Here is a 19,113-nt window from a genome sequence, read left to right on the forward strand (position 1 = left end):
GACTGAACTGTAAGAAACCGCCTAAAGGAAATGGGATTTACATACAGGAAAGCTAAACGAAAGCCATCATTAACACCTAAACAGAAAAAAACAAGGTTTACAATGGGCTAAGGAAAAGCAATCGTGGACTGTGGATGACTGGATGAAAGTCATATTCAGTGATGAATCGCAAATCTGCATTGGGCAAGGTGATGATGCTGGAACTTTTGTTTGGTGCCGTTCCAATGAGATTTATGAAGACGACTGCCTGAAGAAAACATGCAAATTTCCACAGTCATTGATGATATGGGGCTGCATGTCAGGTAAAGGCACTGGGGAGATGGCTGTCATTACATCTTCAATAAATGCACAAGTTTACGTGGACATTTTGGACACTTTTCTTATCCCATCAATTGAAAGGGCGTTTGGGGATGATGAAATCATTTTCAGGATGATAATGCATCTTGCCATAGAGCAAAAACTGTGAAAACATTCCTTGAAGAAAGACACATAAGGTCAATGTCATGGCCTGCAAATAGTCCGGATCTCAATCAAATTGAAAACCTGTGGTGGAAGTTGAAGAAAATGGTCCAACCTGCAAAGCTGATCTGGCAAAAGCAATCAGAGAAAGTTGGAGCCAGATTGATGAAGAGTACTGTTTGTCACTCATTAAGTCCATGCCTCTGAGACTGCGAGCTGTTATAAAAGCCAGAGGTGGTGCAACAAAGTACTGGTGGTGTGTTTGAAGTATTCTTTTGTTGTTGTTTTTTTCATGATTCCATAATTTTTTCCTCAGAATTGAGTGATTCCATAATTTTTTCCCCCTGATTGGTCTAAAAAAGTAACTGTTACTGACTACCACATCTTTTTTTCTTGATTTCTTTTAGTCTTTCTTAAAGCCAGAAAGTTGCCATTTGAAATGACTTTAAAATCTTAAGACCAGTTGAAAAATTGATAGAATTAGCATTTTGCACATTTGGATCTTAATGAGGTTTTAAGTAGAGCTACAATATGCAAAAACAAGAAGGGGGAGTGAGACAAAACGCATTTTGAAAAAGTAATTTATTGAAACAACAATTAAACTGAAATAGGCTTTTAATCAGCTGATCAAAAGTTTAAGACCACAGGCTATAAAAGCCCAAATCTGCTCAAAATGTTCATTTTCTGTCAGGCATTCACACTGTCATGCCCTCCTAATGGCTAAAGCTAAGAAGCTTTCTCTTTTTAAACGTGGTCGGATTGTCGAGCTGCATAAGCGAGGCCTCTCGCAGCGTGTCATTGCTGCTGAGGTTGGGAGCAGTAAATCAGTCATTCTACATTTTTTGAAAGATCCTGAGCATTAGGGAACAAAAAAGTCAAGTGGTAGACCCAAAAAAATCACACCTGCGCTGAGCCGGAGGATCCGATTGGCTGTCCATCAAGACACAGGGCGGTCTTCCACCCACATTAAGGCCCTTACTGGTGCCGACTGCAGTGCAATAACCATCAGACGGCATCTGCAGGAAAAGGGTTTAAAAAAGAATTTCAAAGACCTCGTCTCCTTCAACGCCACAAAACTGCCTGTTTAGACTTTGCCAGGGAGCATCAAACATGGGACATTGAAAGGTGGAAAAAAAGTTTTATTCTCTGATGAGAAAAAAATGTAACCTTGACGGTCCAGATGGCTTCCAACGTTACTGGCATGACAAGGAGATCCCACCTGAGATGTTTTCTACCCGACACAGTGGAGGGGGGTCCATCATGGTCTGGGGTGCTTTTTCATTCAGTCGAACACTGGAGCTTCAGGTAGTGCAGGGTCGTCAAACGGATGCAGATGTTGCAGCGGGCATCCCTCATGACTGAGGGCCCTCGTCTGTGTGGTAACAGCTGGGTTTTTCAACAGGACAACGCTGCAGTTCACAATGCTCACTTGACCAAGGACTTCTTCAGGGAGAATAACATCACTCTTTTGGACCATCCTGCATGTTCCCCTCATTTAAATCCCATAGAGAACATTTGGGGATGGATGGCAAGGGAAGTTTATAAAAATGGCCACCAGTTCCAGACAGTTGATGCCCTTCATGAAGCCATCTTCACCACTTGGAGCAATGTTCCCACTAGCCTCCTGGAAACACTCGCATCAAGCATGCCCAAACCGATTTTTGAAGTGATGAACAAGAACGGTGGAGCTACTCATTACTGAGTCCTACTGAGAACATTTTTTGTTCTGGTTTGGAGAGTTTTTTGTTATTTTTTGAGCGATGGTCTTAAACTTTTGATCAGCTGATAACCTGCCTATTTCAGTTTGTTGTTTTCAATAAATTACTTTTTCAAAGTGCTTTTTGTCTCACTCCCCTTTCTTGTTTTTGCATATTGTAGCTCTACTTAAAATCTCATTAAGATCCAAATGTGCAAAATGCAAATTCGAGCAATTTTTCAACTGGTCTTAAGATTTTGATCAGGAGTGTATGAAAACATCCATCCATTTTCTATGCTGCTTCTCCTCATTAGGGTTGTGGGGGCATGGAGCCTATCCAAGCTGACTTCGGGCGACAGGCGGGGTACACCCTGGACTGGTCGCCAGCCAATCACAGGGTACATATAGACAAACAACCATTCCCACTCACATTCATACCTATGGACCATTTAGAGTCTCCACTCTTGTAGGAGTGTTTATGTGCGTGTGTGTGGGTGTGTAGGAGTGTGTATGTGCGTGCGTGTGTGTACTTTTATTTATTTTAGTGATTTATTTTTGGGGGGGGCATACAGGGGTTTGCTCCGTGGGGTCAGGTGCTGGGCGATACATCTCTGCCGCCCGTGCCTCCGCCGGGTGGGTGGAGGGTGTGCCTCCTGCATCCCTTGGCGGGGCGGCCCTGTGTCGGGGGTCGGGCGGGGGTTGGCCCGGGGCGGGCCGGGCTCCGCTCCCTGGGGGTGGGGGTGGGCGGGAATTGGCGCTTCCGGCGCGGGCGGGCTTCTTTCCGGCTGTGGAGGCGTCTCTGGGCCTGCCGGTTTGTGGCCCCCGGTACCCGTCTGCCTTTGTGGGGTGTGATCTCGGCCCCTTACTGGTCTTCCCGGGGGGGGGGGGGCTCTCTGGGCTGGCTCTTGGGGCACTGATCTTTGTGCTGCCTGCCCCTATGGGCCTGGTGGCCTTCTGGCGGCCGGGGCCCGGCCTTGCTATTTGGGGCGGGGCTCTCTGGGAGGTGGAAGGCGGTCCCTTTCCTTTCATGCACTCTCAGTGACAATCACACGCCCACACATTCATGCACCTTTATATATATATGAAGTCTTCCTTACATACAGAGATACCTGTACATATGCACACTCACAGTACATACGTACTTCCCCACATTACTCACTGAGTTAACCAGGGTGTTATGTTGTTGGTTTTATTACAGCGACGGTGATATCAGCAGTATGACTATATATATATATATGTGTGTATGTGCGGTATATATGTGTGTATATATATATATATATATATGTATGTATGTATGTATATATATGTGTATATGTATATATATATATATTTTTTTTACAATGATGTGCATTACAGTAACTTTGATTCTATTCACTATCATGGATAATCATTTCATTACTACAGTTATGTGTGACTGTTTCAATGCGGTATTATCATGGTGATCACTATCATAATTCATCATTTCATGACTGCTATTGTGTGCGACTGTTTCAATGCAGTATTGTCATTGTGATCACTGTCATAGCTCATCATTTCATGACTGCTATTATGTCTGATTGTCATTGACAGCTTTGTCATTGTGGTTGTTGATATTGATTTGTCCTTTATCCTTGTTCGTCTTTATAGTTGTCACGGACATTTATTTGCTGATGTCGTTCTGTATGTTTCTGTTGTTCTGTCACAATTGTTGTTGTTGCTGCTGTTGTCCTTGTCTCTTGTCTCTCTTTTTTTTGTTTTTGTCCCCTCTCGCCCCCCCTGTTTCCTTTTCTCTTCTTCTCTGTCCCCTCCTGCTCCGGTCCGGTCGCTCCAAATTTGCTTTATAACAAGCATCAAGGTCGAATAAATTTTGTATGACAGGGGAAGTGTATATCACACTTCTCTCTGGCAGAGTAAATCTGTTGAGCACTTGACGGCATTTAGGTATACAATTCTATCTGCTTTAAAGGCTGGACAGGACAGGGGTAAAAAAAAAAAAAAAAAAAAAAAAAAGTCTCCAATTAACCTAACATGCATGTTTTTGGAATGTGGGAGGAAACCGGAGTACCCGGAGAAAACCCACGCACGCACGAGGAGAACATGCAAACCAAGGGAGAATCGAACCCAGGTCTTTCCTATCTCCAGACTGTGACTGTGTGGCCAACATGCTAACCACTCGACCACCGTGCAGCCCCGGTATGAAAACAATATAGACAAAAAAAACCTGTTCCTCTGGTTTATTTTTTAAACTGATAAGTGTTCATATGTAAAAGGTGCGCAATTGTGAGCTTTCAGAAATGAAAACAGTGTTTACTAGGGGTGTCACGAAATGATACACGAGATTGGGTCTCTGAGAACGAGATTTGAACGTTACTTTTCAGAAAAGTAGAATGAAAAAATATACAACATATTGCAATCTACAAATTAAATTTCTACTACATTACACTCTTCTGCAGTCCGTGTGTTTGCCACAGCCCACATGGACAGAGACTGTATGACTGACAAAAGGGCTCACTCCATTCATGTGGTTGTTCTACGGAACAAACGCACCAAGGTGCTGAAACCAATGCACAGAGAGAGAGGAAAACAGACATGCATGCACGTGGCAATACTGTATATTGAGGCCGGGAATATGATCAAGTTCATTTTCATTACTGTGTGATTAATCTATTTATTATCACCTCAGGCGAGATTTTTTTTTCTGTACAAGAAATCCTGTCACATTTTAATCTCGCAAGATCTTGTGACACGAGAACTTGTAACACTTTAACTTATGCATTTACACGCTCAGCAATTTTCTGCCAACAGTCCTCCTTTTTGGCTGTGATAATGTTTTTAACGCTCCATAATAATTACTTGCTCCTCTTGTGTAAAAGAGTTGTGTCTGGGACCGCTCAATTTTTGTGCAGAAGTAGAATAATATGACTTCAAATGCCCCCCTTTATGTGAACGTGCACTGAGCTGATAACCACTGTTGTGGTACCGTTTAACTCTGTTTGGGGAATTTAGGTTAGGCGATCATTTTTATATAACTTTATGATAACTTGTGGAAAAAAGCAGAGTTGATGTGTTTTTCCTGCAACTGCACACCGCGGCGTAATATACTGACGCACTGGCGCCTCACGTGTGCCACAGCACGTAGGGCCCGCATTAACGGAATAGTAATTTACCAGTCCTTGGGGTTTACTCGGCGGACTGCTCAATTGTGGTGGAATCTTATTACAAACACTAAACCGCCTTCTCCCGAACTAAACATATTGAAATGGCAAACACCGGCAAAGGTTGGCAGAACCTCCTCTTACAGAGCGTCAATGAAAACTAGTTGGGTTAGCTTAGTTAAGTTGAGTATATCTTCACCACGTTGTGTTTTACCGCTTTAATGTAAGGAGTGTTTCACAATGTCGGATGACGACGTGCAGGTTCTGAGTGAAAAACGATGAGAAACACGTTTATTCTTGCACCGAGCTCACAGACATGCTCAACACCCACAGAACACACTTTTGGCCTTTCAAAATAAGAGCTAGAATACGTTACAAAATATCTTACATATGCAGTTGGAACTGCATTGGTGATTACATCTTCCTTCATCACAAGCGCAGGCATTACAGTTTCTTGAAGATTTTGTAGCGATGTGTGCAGAGGCTGACATTCCATCAGAAAGTTAGCCAGGCTACACCCATTTCTCCATTACTGGGAAAAACTGTCCATTGATCTGTTTCATCATTAAAATATAAGGATTTTTGCATTTAATTAACGGACATTTTATTCACTAACTCATAAAGCACACACTCTATGCTGGTAAAAAAAACTTTAAAATGTAAAAAACAGAATTAAAAAAAATTAAAACTGAATTTTGAAAAAAAAGAACAGATTTCATAGGGCCCTTAAGCAGCGGTGGTGGAGAAAGGCAGAGAGAGCAGAGACAACAAAAGAGAGAAAATGAGCATGGCTGAAGGTGGAGGAGAGACTATAGACGAAGAAACTGTTCCTAAAGGGGAGGTACCTCTGTACTATGGAAGTGGTTTGGTTTCGATCGAGCAGAAATGGCACACGAGACCGTAATATGCAGAGTTTGCAAAGCAACAGTGACGGCAAAAGGTGGAAACACGACAAATTTCTTCTACTAAAAAAAAAAACTGAGTTGAGTATGAAGAGTACTCTTCATACTCAACTCAGTTTTTGCACAGACACACGTGTGTCATGAAGCGTGAGACGGAGTCAGCGAGCACGTCTACACTTAGCCAGTCTACTGCAAAACGCTTAGTTTGGTAGAAACTAAATGCACTTGCTGGATTGCACAGTTTGTTAACAATAAATCAATAAATGTGCTTTATAATTGGAGGCAAGTGTATTTCATTGTATGGGTTAAAGTTTGTAGCTTTTTATACAAGACTCTGCTGAATTTAATGATATCGTCATATCGTGTTACATTCCAAAAATATCGTGATACATGCTCAGGTCCATATCACACAACCCTAATCATGAGCACAAAGCCTGGGCATGTTGAGGCACTTTAGCAGTCAAGGCCTCTTCTCACAATACCATTTCATCATCTTTTTGCAGACATACGGTATTTAGTACCTGGATGTTGTTTTCCAGTTCATTTCTCATCCACAGTCACTCCTAAAATTTGATTTGAGGCTAATTGGCTGATTTTGATGCCATCAAATAATAATTTCACATCTTCTATATTGCATCTTTTGCCTTTTGTACTGAAAATCAGAAGGTAGGTTAGGTAAGTTACTAGATGAGTCGTTGGCTTCTCTCGTCAGGTCTCACCTAGATTGGAAAGTGATATTAAAGACAGGTATCATCTGCAAACATAAATGGCAATACATTTTTACAAACAGTTTTTAAATCACTGATGTGCAGTAATCCCTCGTTGGTTGGTTCCAGAAGTGAATTTCCGCCAAGTCAGATTTCTTATTTATAAATGGAATATTTTATTAATTAGAGCATAGAAAACCGACCTTCTAAATATGATTTAACATTATTAGAAACCTCTAAACATGAAATAACACCCCTATAGTCACCTCAACATTTGCATTACCAATATAGTAGACATAATAAGAGTAAATAAGACATTTAAGACAAATAAGACTCATGCTCGTGTGTGTTACTTTAAATGTGTTCTCTAGGGGACATGAAGGAGAGGTGGACAGGAAATGACGTCGAGGTTTCAGAGTTGAGTTATGGCTTTGCATGGGTTAGGGATTATTGTGCCTGTTATGAGATCATTCAAAGATGCAATAAAAGGCTGTTGTTCCAGATATCAAGTCTGGTGCTTGTGTGTCTCACCCAACATTACAGTAACATTACTGACACCTAGTGACCAGTGTAGAAAACCACATATCATCACAACGTCTTTGAATTTGTATTCCAATTCATTTAGACATTTTTATGCTGGAAAAACTATTAAAATGTGTTGACCTGGTAAACCTTCAAACAGCTAAAATGACACATAAAGCTAAAAATAACCCAAAAACGTAATATGGTTCTTTTCATCAAGAGAGGAGAAATATGACCTGAGGAAAAAAATAAACTTAAAACACTTATACGCCCGCTCAGCGGTAAAAACCTTCAGCATATCAGTATGTGGAATCAAATTATGGAACGAACTGAGTAAAGAACTCAAACAGTGCACTAAAATGACTCATTTCAAAATACTGGGAACCACAGGGAAATACTATGCTACACCGTATGAAAACTACACTTTATGCAATTTGCAGCAATTTGTCCATGCAGATTTACAGGCCTCAAATTCATTGTGATGCACTTACATTGCTTTACCATTTCCTTGTGTTATTCACAACTGGTAAAGGGAACATGATGAATGGGAATTGCACATGCGTACGTATCAGCCATTGATGTGAAATGTATCAGTAATTGGATAAGCTCTGTTTCTTCCTGCTCCTTTTGGACATTTGGAATTCTGATATGATATATACTGATGTGAAAGAATGTGAGGGAAAAAAAACAGTTCAAATAAATCATCATCATCATCAATACTTCATTTAGGCAAAAAATGTGTATAATTTGCTTAAATATGCTTTTTTTAAAACTAATAATGGGCCGTTGTCAATTACAAAGCAGCACGATTTCTTTCTCATTTCTAATATATTTTTGAAAAAGCATGATAGAGTGAAAGCGTGAAATTCGAAGCGTGAGGTTGCGAGGGATGACTGTAAATTAGAAAATAAAAAGAGCTCCCAAAATGGAACCCTGAAGAACCCCACAAACTAGTTTAGCTCCATTACAAGTTTGATTATTACTATACTGCAAACAAATAGTTCACTTTCATGAAAATAGCTATGGAACCATTTTAAAACCCTTTTATTTAATTCCATTAAGATGATTTTAGAATGAAGTGTCAAATGCCTTTGGCAAAGCACCATTTCTTTTCTCTCTGAATCCATGCAGATGATTATACAAAACATACTTATCACACAAATGTTTTCAAAGACAAAGTAAATATTCAGGGCCAACACCTGCAAGTCTATCCAGTTTGCAAATAGAATTTAAGGAGGGTTAAATCATTTTGAGTGTAGTCACTGAGGGGGGGAATTGATCCGATGCTGGCTGCATGAAAGTCAGCCATGTGAAGCACTAAACTACCAGTGACAAGCGTTATCGAGCACGTTACCATTTTATAGCCTCTTTTATGAGTTCTATTACACGTAACTTCTCTTGGAAGTCATAAAAACAACATTCTGGAGTTGTTGGTATTCATTTAAGACATGAAACATTTTCAGACGATGCAAATCTCTTTCTGCAGCAGTTGTAGTCCCATTACATAACATATTTGAACTACACACTGGTCAAGCCTTACGACTTTGGCATGTTTGCTGCCATCTTGGACACCTGAGGGCAAAGAGAAAAAAAGATGAAGGACGTCCATAGATCTTGTCCGAGGAAACTAAAAATGCATGATCGCATATGACCACGTTGTATCCCACCGGGCATCATCTACTGTAACTGCTGCCGTCCAAATGAGTGCATGAAAAGCATTTGCTTTCTTCTCACATGGGCTGACAACTTTATGGCCCCCTGCACAATCAGAGACATGTATCCTTGACAAAGATAACCATGCCCGGTTTTCATCATCATTCATTTGGGAATATATTTATTATTACTGCAGTTGTAGTTTGCGGTGGCGTAAAACTGCACTGCATCATAGTGAGTTCAACATAATGTGTTTTTAAGAAATGTGAGTAATGCTGTAAATCCTGATACAACCTCGGTTAGAGTACACCCCGGTTAGTGTGCTTTTCCGTTAACGTCAACAGTTTACGCCAAAATGTTGCCTTGATTTTATTTTCCGATTGGCGTACAACATGGCAAGCGTCTTGTGTTATTAATAAACTGTGTTAATGTATTTTATTTTAAAAATCCTTGTTATCATCCTATCCTAAACAGGAAGCGGAAGTCAGCTCTGTCGCCCATCTATGATGTTATCAGCGGTTAACTGTAATTCTTCGCTGACTAACTCACCACAAGTCCAAAAAATATCAAAAATCTTAAAACACACTGTCACATTCACCGGCTGTTCTGTTCTGTTTGTTGTTGTTTCCGTCCCTGCCTTCTCCTAGCCTGTTTTCTCTGTTGCCGTCTACCCTTGCACTGGGACGAGACATCCTGAAGCCAGCAATGACACAACAGGAACTCCTTTCTGTTCTGGGTTACCAAGTCCATCCTGCCACACAGGTACCACTGTATTTAGAACTGTTTTACACGCAGAAAACAGTTCTAAATACAGTGGTACCTCGGTTAATGTCCACCCCACTTAGCGCATTTTTTGGTTAACATCCAAAATGTATTCAAAAATTTGCCTTGGTTAGCGTGAAATATAGCGCACGTACCAAACTGTTGTATTACGCATCCATCTTGGATCATGCGCCAACAAAGAACTCTAGCGATACTTACAGTAGTCCACACGCTACTACAGCAGCCTGTAGGGCACATACTACGTGTAAGGCATCTGGAATCAAGTGGCCATACAATGGAGCCTCGACGTTGATGACTCCTGTTCGTGCATTTTTTTCATTGAGTGTGACCAACTCTAAATAAGCTGCTGTGAGTCAAGAGAAGGTTGCGAATGACAGCAATATTCCAAAGAGGGTGAAGACCACAATTCAAAAAAGAAGTCGTTGCAAAGTTTGAAGACTGCGTCCGTGTTGCCGATCTCAACGAGATGAACTGGAAGCCCTCATCAACATTAAGTACCGTCCTGAAGAATAACAATGTAATCAAGGATGCTAATGTTGCGAAAGGAGTAATGGCGTTGACAAAACAGAAACCACAAACCATCCAAGATGTTGAGAAGTTGCTGCTGGTGTGGGTCAACGGCTAGCGGGAGCTCGCAAGAGACACTTCCAGAGGTGAGGCTGCTGTATGTGGATCTAACGAAGAAAACGCCTGCAACGAGTGAGTCTGTTGATGAATTTAAGGCAAGCAGAGCGTGGTTCAAAAATTAAAAACGTGCCTCCAAACTCCTCCAACGCTCCTGTCTCCGTGTGTTGTTTGCAAAGAGCATTCAATAAAAGTAAAAGTGATGTTAAATATTCAGTTGTCTATTAATTTGTCCTTTTCAATGATGTTTGCATCTTTTCCTGCATGTAAAACTATAATCATTGTCTATAAATGTGTTTTGTGTTAAAATTTGTGGCTGGAACGGATTAATTAGATTTACATTATTTTGGGAAAACATGCCTTGGTTGGAGTCCATTTTGGTTTGAGTCAGGCCCTCTGGAACAAATGAATGACACCAACCGAGGCACCACTGTATACATAAATGATGAATGAAAGGGATAAATGAACATATATAACTACTTTTACTCTTTACCTTCATTGAAGACGTGATTGTTGCCAAAGACACGACGTGGCAGCGAGCTCAACATGGACACCGCCTTTTTTTTTTTTTTGCCATGAGTTATTTCTTGAATTCATTAGTGTTTCTCACCTCAAGTCTCTGCTTTTCTTTTGATCATGGTTGCAAATTAAGCCAAAATAGAGCCAAAGAAAGTTGCAAGTGCCAGCATTTTGATAAAGAAGGTGTTTGTCGCTTTACGAGTTTCAAGGCAAGTGGCTGTTCGATGCCATCAATAGCATTTCTAGCCTATGTTGATATTGTGCTTTTACAAAACACATGCATTATTCGTGGACCAAACAAAGCTGTGATGGCATGAATATCTGGTGCAGAATGCAAACGTTGTATAATGTGCAAGGATACCTGACTGTCAATGGAGCGAAACTGCCACTCCCAGCGCGTGTTGTATAGGAAGGGTCGGAGGTCAAAGCGGTTGTCGTCAGGGCTGTAGCTCTCAGCGTGGTAGGATGGAGTCACTGAGGTCATCTTGTGGCGGTTGACAGAATACATCCTGAAGAAGTGCTTCACCTTCTGGGCAACCTTTGCATTGGGGCGACAAACAGTCAATGTCCCGTCGTTAAAAGTAGAGCTAAATTTCAATCCAAACACCTTCAACCAGCACACCAACTATCTAACTTAAGTTACTAAGACCTTGTCTAAATGATATGCACTTGCTTAAAAGAAATGAATAAATTACTCTTCTAAATTCTTTATTTTATGAGCCATGCTATCGGCTCAGTATCACCGAGACCAGCCTGAATTTTACTTGGTGGCAAATCGCAAAATAAATCTGTGGTATCGCACATGATGAGGGTGTGCACACGAAGTGCAAAATGGCTGCTCCGAAGCACACCAGACGTTGTGAGACCATAATGCAACCACAAGTTAGCTGCATCACGGTATAAGCCGCACAGTTCAAAGAGTGAAAAAAGCGGCATAAACAGAAAATAACATACTACAAAATAATATAGAGACACTTACAGTGGAAGCGTTGAAAATTTATGCCAACATTTTGCCTCTGTTTGCATACATTTTCCAGTTAGCATACAATGTGGCACACATGTTTTCATGTTATTAATACACTACATGAGTCCAACTGTGTTCTTAAAGGGAAACTGCTCGTTTTTGGGATTTTTGCACATCAGCCGCAATCCTTATGTAAGACATGAACACACGTCTTTCTCTTTTCTGGGCATTGTAAAGATATAAAAACAGATAAAAAGAGACATCTCATTACTGCACATAATGGGACACAGCTATGCCACATACGTACAAAGACCTCTCCAAAAACCTCCAACAAGGTTTTTTTTTATGGTTTTATATACATGCTGTGACCATGTAGTAACAGGTTCATTCATGATAATAATAATAATAATAATAATGTAATACTTACAGTATGTAAGTATTAATGTAAAACTTATTAATATAAGTATAATGTAATACAGTAGTTTGCCGTAGCGACATAGAAACAAATGCCTCCACCTAGCTTAACTTTTCCCAACTCAAAAATAAAAAAACAGTAGCAGTAGAGGCTGCTCCAATATGTAGCGTTACCTTTCGGTAGTGGCCTCAGGCACTGTGACCCGAGTCACTCGCCGGTGTGGTGTGGCAAGGTGTCAATACGACAGTAACGTAGTTGTTCAGCGTAACAATATTAATAATAACAATGTTGCAGTATTTTGGTTAATATGCACATCACATTATAAGTAAATGGAGCGTTATTGGCGTTTTTTTTGGAGTTTTTTCAGAAGGCTTTAATGGCGGAATATGGGTTTCCCATTACGTGCATTCTTAGCTGCGTCTTTTTAGCTGTTTTTGTCTCTTTAGGACGTACAGAAGTCATATGTGTTCATGTCTCATAGGGATTGTGGATGATGGGCAAAATTTTTTAAAAAAGTGCAGTTTTCCTTTAATGTATTTTTATCACGAAATGTCCCTGTTAGCACCCTATTGGCTTGCTAATACATAGAAGCAGGAAGCGGAAGTCAGCTCTGTCGCCCATCTATGATGTCATCGGCGGTGGACTCTGCAGTTCTTTGCTCACTAACACAGTTACACCACAAGTCTCAAAAATGTTAACACAAAACAGGTTTTTATAGTTTTACATGCATAAAACAATTCTAAATGCACTGATATGATGAATGGTTATGGTTTAATTGATTTCAAACATGCATACAGTTTATGTTGAATACTTCATGTTACAATTCACAATTCCATGTGAAGAGAGAAAGAAAGAAAAAAGAACAAATAACAAAATTGGAAATTTGTTGCTTTGTTGAAGGAACATCCATTCCATCTGGTTCTCTGTTTTGGACAACCCTATCTTTTGACTTGGGTATAATTCGAAAGCCCTGTGAGGATCACATCAAGTTCCTGTTTCTCCCTTTTGTTGTGCATCTCTATTAAAGACTGCTTTAACTGCTTGAACTGTCTTTGTGTCTGCACGCTGGGATCCATCCACATTGCTCGCATCGAGCCTGACACCATCAATATAAGCCAAGCCAAGCCAATACAATACAATACAAGACGAGATCACTCACCTCTGTGGGTGAAAACACTTCCTTCCACATGTGAATGAGTTTACAGAACATACTGAAAGGTCCACATTTAGAGATCTTCCTGAGTCGACCAATGACTGATAGCTCTGAGTAGGTTATCCCCATGTCAGCCTGGAACCACAGGAATGGCGGTGATTACGCACGTATTCATACAACTCCAGCTATCACATGCAATAAGTTAGTGATTGTACGTTAAGTTATACAAGGATCAACTTCAGATTTTGCGTTTAAGTAAACAAAATCACTGACAGCAACAGCCATTTCTAACTACGCCGTAGCAGTGCTCCTTCATGGTTGAATACAGCTATTATTAGTAAAAAAATATGCATATTTAAACTAATTTTAGGTATTTTTTTGCATACATTAATTATTTTCAGGGTATATAATGGCTAAATAAAGTACGATACAAATATAGGGCATTCAGAAAACACACTCAAAAGACATAATGATATGTAGTATTCTACACTGGTCACTAGCTGTCAGTAATATTACAGTAATATTGGGTGAGACACACAAGCACCAGACTTGAGGCACAATATTTCCTAACATGGGCTACTGTTGCAGCCGTAACCCACACCAAGCTAAAACTCAACTCTGAACCCTCGACGTTACTTCCTGTCCGCCCTAAACTCAACTGGAAGACAGCAATACACACAAGTGTGTTTCTTATGTCTACTATATTGGGTAATGGGAGTGTAAAGGTGACTATAGGGGTGCTTTTAAAAATCTAGAGGGCTCTAATAATGTTAGAAACTGTATTTAATCGGTCATAAACAGATTTAATGTGCACTAAACTACGAAAATATTCCATTTAGAAATAAGGAATCCTACTTTGCGGAAATTCATTGGAACCAATTAACTACAACAAACAAGAGTTTACTGTATAGTGGAACCCGTTTATGTCGACGACCATCGGACTGTGGACAGCGACTGGCAATGTAACCGCAATCGACACTAAAACTAGTCATTCCTTGCACATTTACTTATATTATTAATAAAAAATGTTTCAACCTACAGCAGTTTCTTGACACGTTTTTTTCTCCATTTGTGCATATTTTTTTTATTTAGATTCTTCAATTTTCATACATTTTATACAAACGAGAACTACTACGAGCTTTTCTGCATGCGCAAATCTTTCCTGGGTGCAGGAAGGCACTGTGTGCAGGTTCTAATGTTTTGTGGTTTCACAACATTGGTTTTAACATAGTGTGGTTACGTTCTACTCTGTGATACTGGTGAAGTCAACAATACTACAAAACATTTTTAATAGAAATGACTCCTTTGGATGTCACATTTTATGTCGACAAAAGTTTGAATCGATTTGAGCGGGCACTTTTTAGTAATAAGAAAAACACAGTGGACCAAGACTTGATGAGTTAGTCCACTTCGACGGGTTGTCGACATAAGTGGGTTCCACTGTAGCAGTGAAAGTACAGCAATCCCTTGTTTATGGCGGTTAATTAGTTCCTGTCCAGACCGTGACAAGTGAGTTTCGGTGGAGTTTTATTTTATTATTATTGTATTATTATATATATATTTATTATTTTATTATTATTAGAACCCCTCTAGACATTAAATAACACCCCTAAAGTCACCTTTACACGCCAATTACCCAATATAGTAAATATAATAACAAAAATTATCATAAATAACACTCATTCTTGTGTATGTTGCTGTAAATGTGTTCCAAACGTGTGGACAGAAATGACGTTGGGGGTCCAGAGTTGAGTTTTAGCTGGATTACGGCCACAACAGTAGCCCGTGTTATTATGATGATTATTATTACTATAATTATTATTGTTATGTTATTATGGTGCCTGATAATTCAAACCTGTAGTAAAAGCAGATAGTTTCGGTGATCAAGTCAAGTGCGTGTGTTACTAGTGACACCTAGTAGAGTAGAATACTACATATCAGCACGTCTTTGAATGTGTCTTCTGAATGCCTTATATATTTTACTTCATTTAGCCACTTTTATGCTTGAATATGATTCATTTAAGCCAGCGGTTCCCAAACATTTTACAGTCGCATTCCCCTTCAGACATTTGACCTGAAGCCATGTACCCCCTACTCCTGCACTTAAAAAACAAACCTTTTTATCTTAATTAACTTGAAATATTGAACATAATGAATTGGTCCATTCATTTATAGTGCTTCTGGGTCAAAAATGTGTATTTTGCATGGTCACATTTTGATAACGTTTTACATGAGCACTGATAAAGAGGTAAGTAATCATACTAGATATTTTTAATCCAGTCCGATGTTGGCATTCTTCCGTATGAATGAGTTGAATTTTAGCTTCACTTTTTTTGTCCACTCACGATGTCTATGGTTTAAGTCTGCATATTAATTTAATACCAAAGTGAACAGGGAAGTTTAACAATGATGATAAAGCAGTAGCCAAAGTACAAAAATACATACAACCAACAATAAAGCCTGATTTTCACTGCTGTGCTGTTTGGGATTGGAACACCAATATAGATGAAAATGAAATGAAATCAAACTTGATCGTAAATTGCAGTTGTTGTTAATTTTTTTTAAATCTAGTGACATTTCGTTGACTTCAGAACTACCACTGATTGTTTAAATACTTTGATGCTCACAAGTCAGTGAGGAACCAGTGGCTATTTGTTTGGCAGGAGCCAATAACGAGCTATCAGTGCGCTCACAACAAGCTTGTCAACCCATTGGAAATCGCAGGAGGTCAGTATGACAGTATACAGTATGACAATATTACAATCTGACTCAGTGTTATCTTACAAATAACACTAAACTCATCACACAGCAACTTAACATTCAAAAGGAATACCTGATAAATATACAAACATGTACCAATGCAAGTTTAAAATGGAAAAAAACAACTCTTTTAAAGTTTTCCCATAATGCATTGCATCTGAGCAATGTATTCATTGGGGCGCTGCAATGACACCAGCCTCCATGTGGGCTCTGGGCTTCTCTGGCTCTCTCTGTTGGACAGAGACAGCATTGCAGCACCATCCACCATTTTCAATGCTGCTTGTCCACATGTTTTTATATTTATTATGTATACCTTTTGAGTGTTAAGTTGCTGAGTGATGGGTTTAATGTTGTAAGATATAAAATATCATACCTCGTCTGTCTGTGCCACCTGTCCATCAGCGAGTGGCTCGAGTTCAGCTGTGGGTGGAGCAGCCATTATGCTGCAATAAAAAAAATATAACATATTTTATAGACCTGCCAACCTTGAAGAAATATTAATAGTGGTGGTGTGGGGGGAATAGGTTAAAAAAAAGGTACAAATATTTCCTTATTAGTAGGCCTGTCACAATAATCAATAAATCAATTACCCACACAATAAATAAAAACAAATGCTAATTTTGCTGGCCTACATATTGACATGTGCATGAGTTTTTGTTTTCCTCCTGTCTCTCTACCAAACAGGCTGGATGACAAGAGAGTTCACTCTGTGTATCTGTCTCAACACCAGGGCGCGCTGGTTCTGTAGAATGAACGGACTGAGTGAACTCTCCTGTCAGTCATTCAGTCTCTTTGTTCCAGTGGGAAGAGACGGGGCTGCTAGTGAGTGCACACACACACAGTGCTGCAAGTGAGCGTCATGAGGAGTAACAGGCAAGCAAACGCAAATATGAATGAAGGCACGAAAGCCACAGCCCCAGTGTGGGAATATTTTGGTTTTAAAGATAATGAACAAGGTGAGCCCTTGAACGCTGTCGCATTTGTCCATTTTATTTTCATTGTTTTTTTGGTCTTTTTTCGTTTCATTTATAATGTTTTTTTCATTTATCCATTCAGTCATTCTATGAATTTTCTATTAATCTTAAATAGGGTTGCGGGGGTATGCTGGAGCCTATCCCAGCTGACTTTGGGCAGGAGGCGAGGTACACACTGGACTGGTTGCCAGCCAATCGCAGGGCTCATATGGACAAACAACCATTCACACTCACATTCATACCATCATGTTGTTTGTTTAATACATTTTATTTAAAAGCTGCTGACATTCCAATTACAATTTTAAATTCGCTTGAGAAATTAAAGTTTATTGCTTTTGATACGGTGTATCATTATTGCTCGGGATGTCCGATAGTATCGGCCCGATATCACATTTTTATGCCGTGGACATCGCTATCGGATTTTTTCCAAATAATGATAACCGATATTAAATAAATTCTGTATGAACTGAAGTGGGCTAGCTCTACACGTTAGCCTTTGGGACGCTAGCTCTGAGCCATTCAGTGAAACACAAATTTGAAGGTCGTGAATTCTTGCCAGCGATCTTGTTCGGTAGTGAATTCACGTTTCCCATGATAATAGAAGGTACCGAAGGCTTTATTCTCCACTTCCTCGCTAGCTTCTCGACTTTCACTTTGGCTGCCTCGATATCAATAGGTAGACAGGTAATCACAACGATGCCGGCCGTCGCACTCATGGCACGTAAAAATGTGCTTGAATAAAAAAACACAGCTGCTGAAAGGCTGCCAATCGTGGCTGCGTTGTTAATTCCACATAGATGCAGAGATAGATAGAAAGATAGATACTTTGTTACTCTCCAACATAAATTCACATTTCCAGCAGCTCTGCAAAAATAGGCTCCCGTATTTGCCGGCGTGAAAAAGATGACCTCATCAATCCGCCTCTCAAGCGTGTAAACAAACGTGGGTGGCGAGTAGCAAACTAGCTTGCTCCTTCCATCCTTCCATTTTCTAGATAACGATAAAATCTGACGTTGTGTGTGCGCACTCGATAAGGAGAGTCCGTGTATTTTCATTTGTATACATGTTTGTTAGGTAGATTACTTTTCCTCTTCAATTTCCCATCGGATTTACACTGAGTTTTGGACAGCCTGTAGTCATACCACGGCTTTGAATGTTAAGTCCATCTTTAAGCCTTTCAAAGTCATGGATCGGAGCTTCAAGACAGGAAAAATTCACTTTAATATCTATCTACAGATGAAATTTCATTCAAATCTGATGGTGAGAAATATGCCAATCTTGGCCCGGATTTACTGTGCAATTTGTAGTGTGACGCAGAAATCAATACAACGTGCTGCTGCTGCTGCTGATGGCCAGACATTTCAGGTATCAACTTACTGCCACCCCTATGTGAGTAATGGTCTCAATTTGAAAACTGTGTGGGCTCCACCACTGCTGCTGCACTGAGAGTGCTAGGCCTGCATGAAAATTATGACACTTGATTTTCTTCCCTGGATTTTTTGATGATAAAAAAAATGTAAATAGCTACTCTTTTGACTTTTAAAACAAATCTCTCAGCCAAAGCTTAATGGCAAGTATTTCTCAGATGTTTTACAATGTTGTTCACAGCCAAGTTGAGAAGCTAATTGCTGATGCCGTATCCATTAGCTTCACAACAGATATGTGTTAATTCCACCACAGGAAATATGTCATGCACACACATCGGTATCTGCTGATATCGGTATCAGAAATTGAGAGTTGGACAATATCGGCGTATCGGTTATCTGCAAAAAGGGCAATATCGGACATCCCTAATTATTACGCGATATATTATCATTACATTAATGAAAAAATGGTCTTAAAATAATG

General features: G+C 39.9%; 1 protein-coding gene across 8 annotated transcripts in view; it reads right to left on the reverse strand.

The window, feature by feature from the left end:
- Positions 1-1,044: 1,044 nt before the first annotated feature.
- nadsyn1 (NAD synthetase 1) overlaps positions 1,045-19,113 on the reverse strand; it is a 52,375-nt gene continuing 34,306 nt past the window's right edge. For 6 of the 8 annotated variants that reach the window (XM_054771153.1, XM_054771158.1, XM_054771160.1 and 3 more), the window contains 3 exons: positions 16,665-16,734; positions 13,538-13,666; positions 1,045-11,537 (listed from right to left, as the gene is read on the reverse strand). In XM_054771153.1, the coding sequence (XP_054627128.1) occupies positions 11,247-11,537; positions 13,538-13,666; positions 16,665-16,734 (490 nt within the window). In that variant the 3' untranslated portion in view covers positions 1,045-11,246. The remainder of the gene's footprint in view (positions 11,538-13,537; positions 13,667-16,664; positions 16,735-19,113) is intronic. The other 2 variants (XM_054771155.1, XM_054771156.1) reach the window with 2 other exon arrangements.

The sequence above is a fragment of the Dunckerocampus dactyliophorus genome, chromosome 3, assembly GCF_027744805.1.
Source record: "Dunckerocampus dactyliophorus isolate RoL2022-P2 chromosome 3, RoL_Ddac_1.1, whole genome shotgun sequence".
In the NCBI taxonomy this organism is placed as follows: domain Eukaryota; kingdom Metazoa; phylum Chordata; class Actinopteri; order Syngnathiformes; family Syngnathidae; genus Dunckerocampus; species Dunckerocampus dactyliophorus.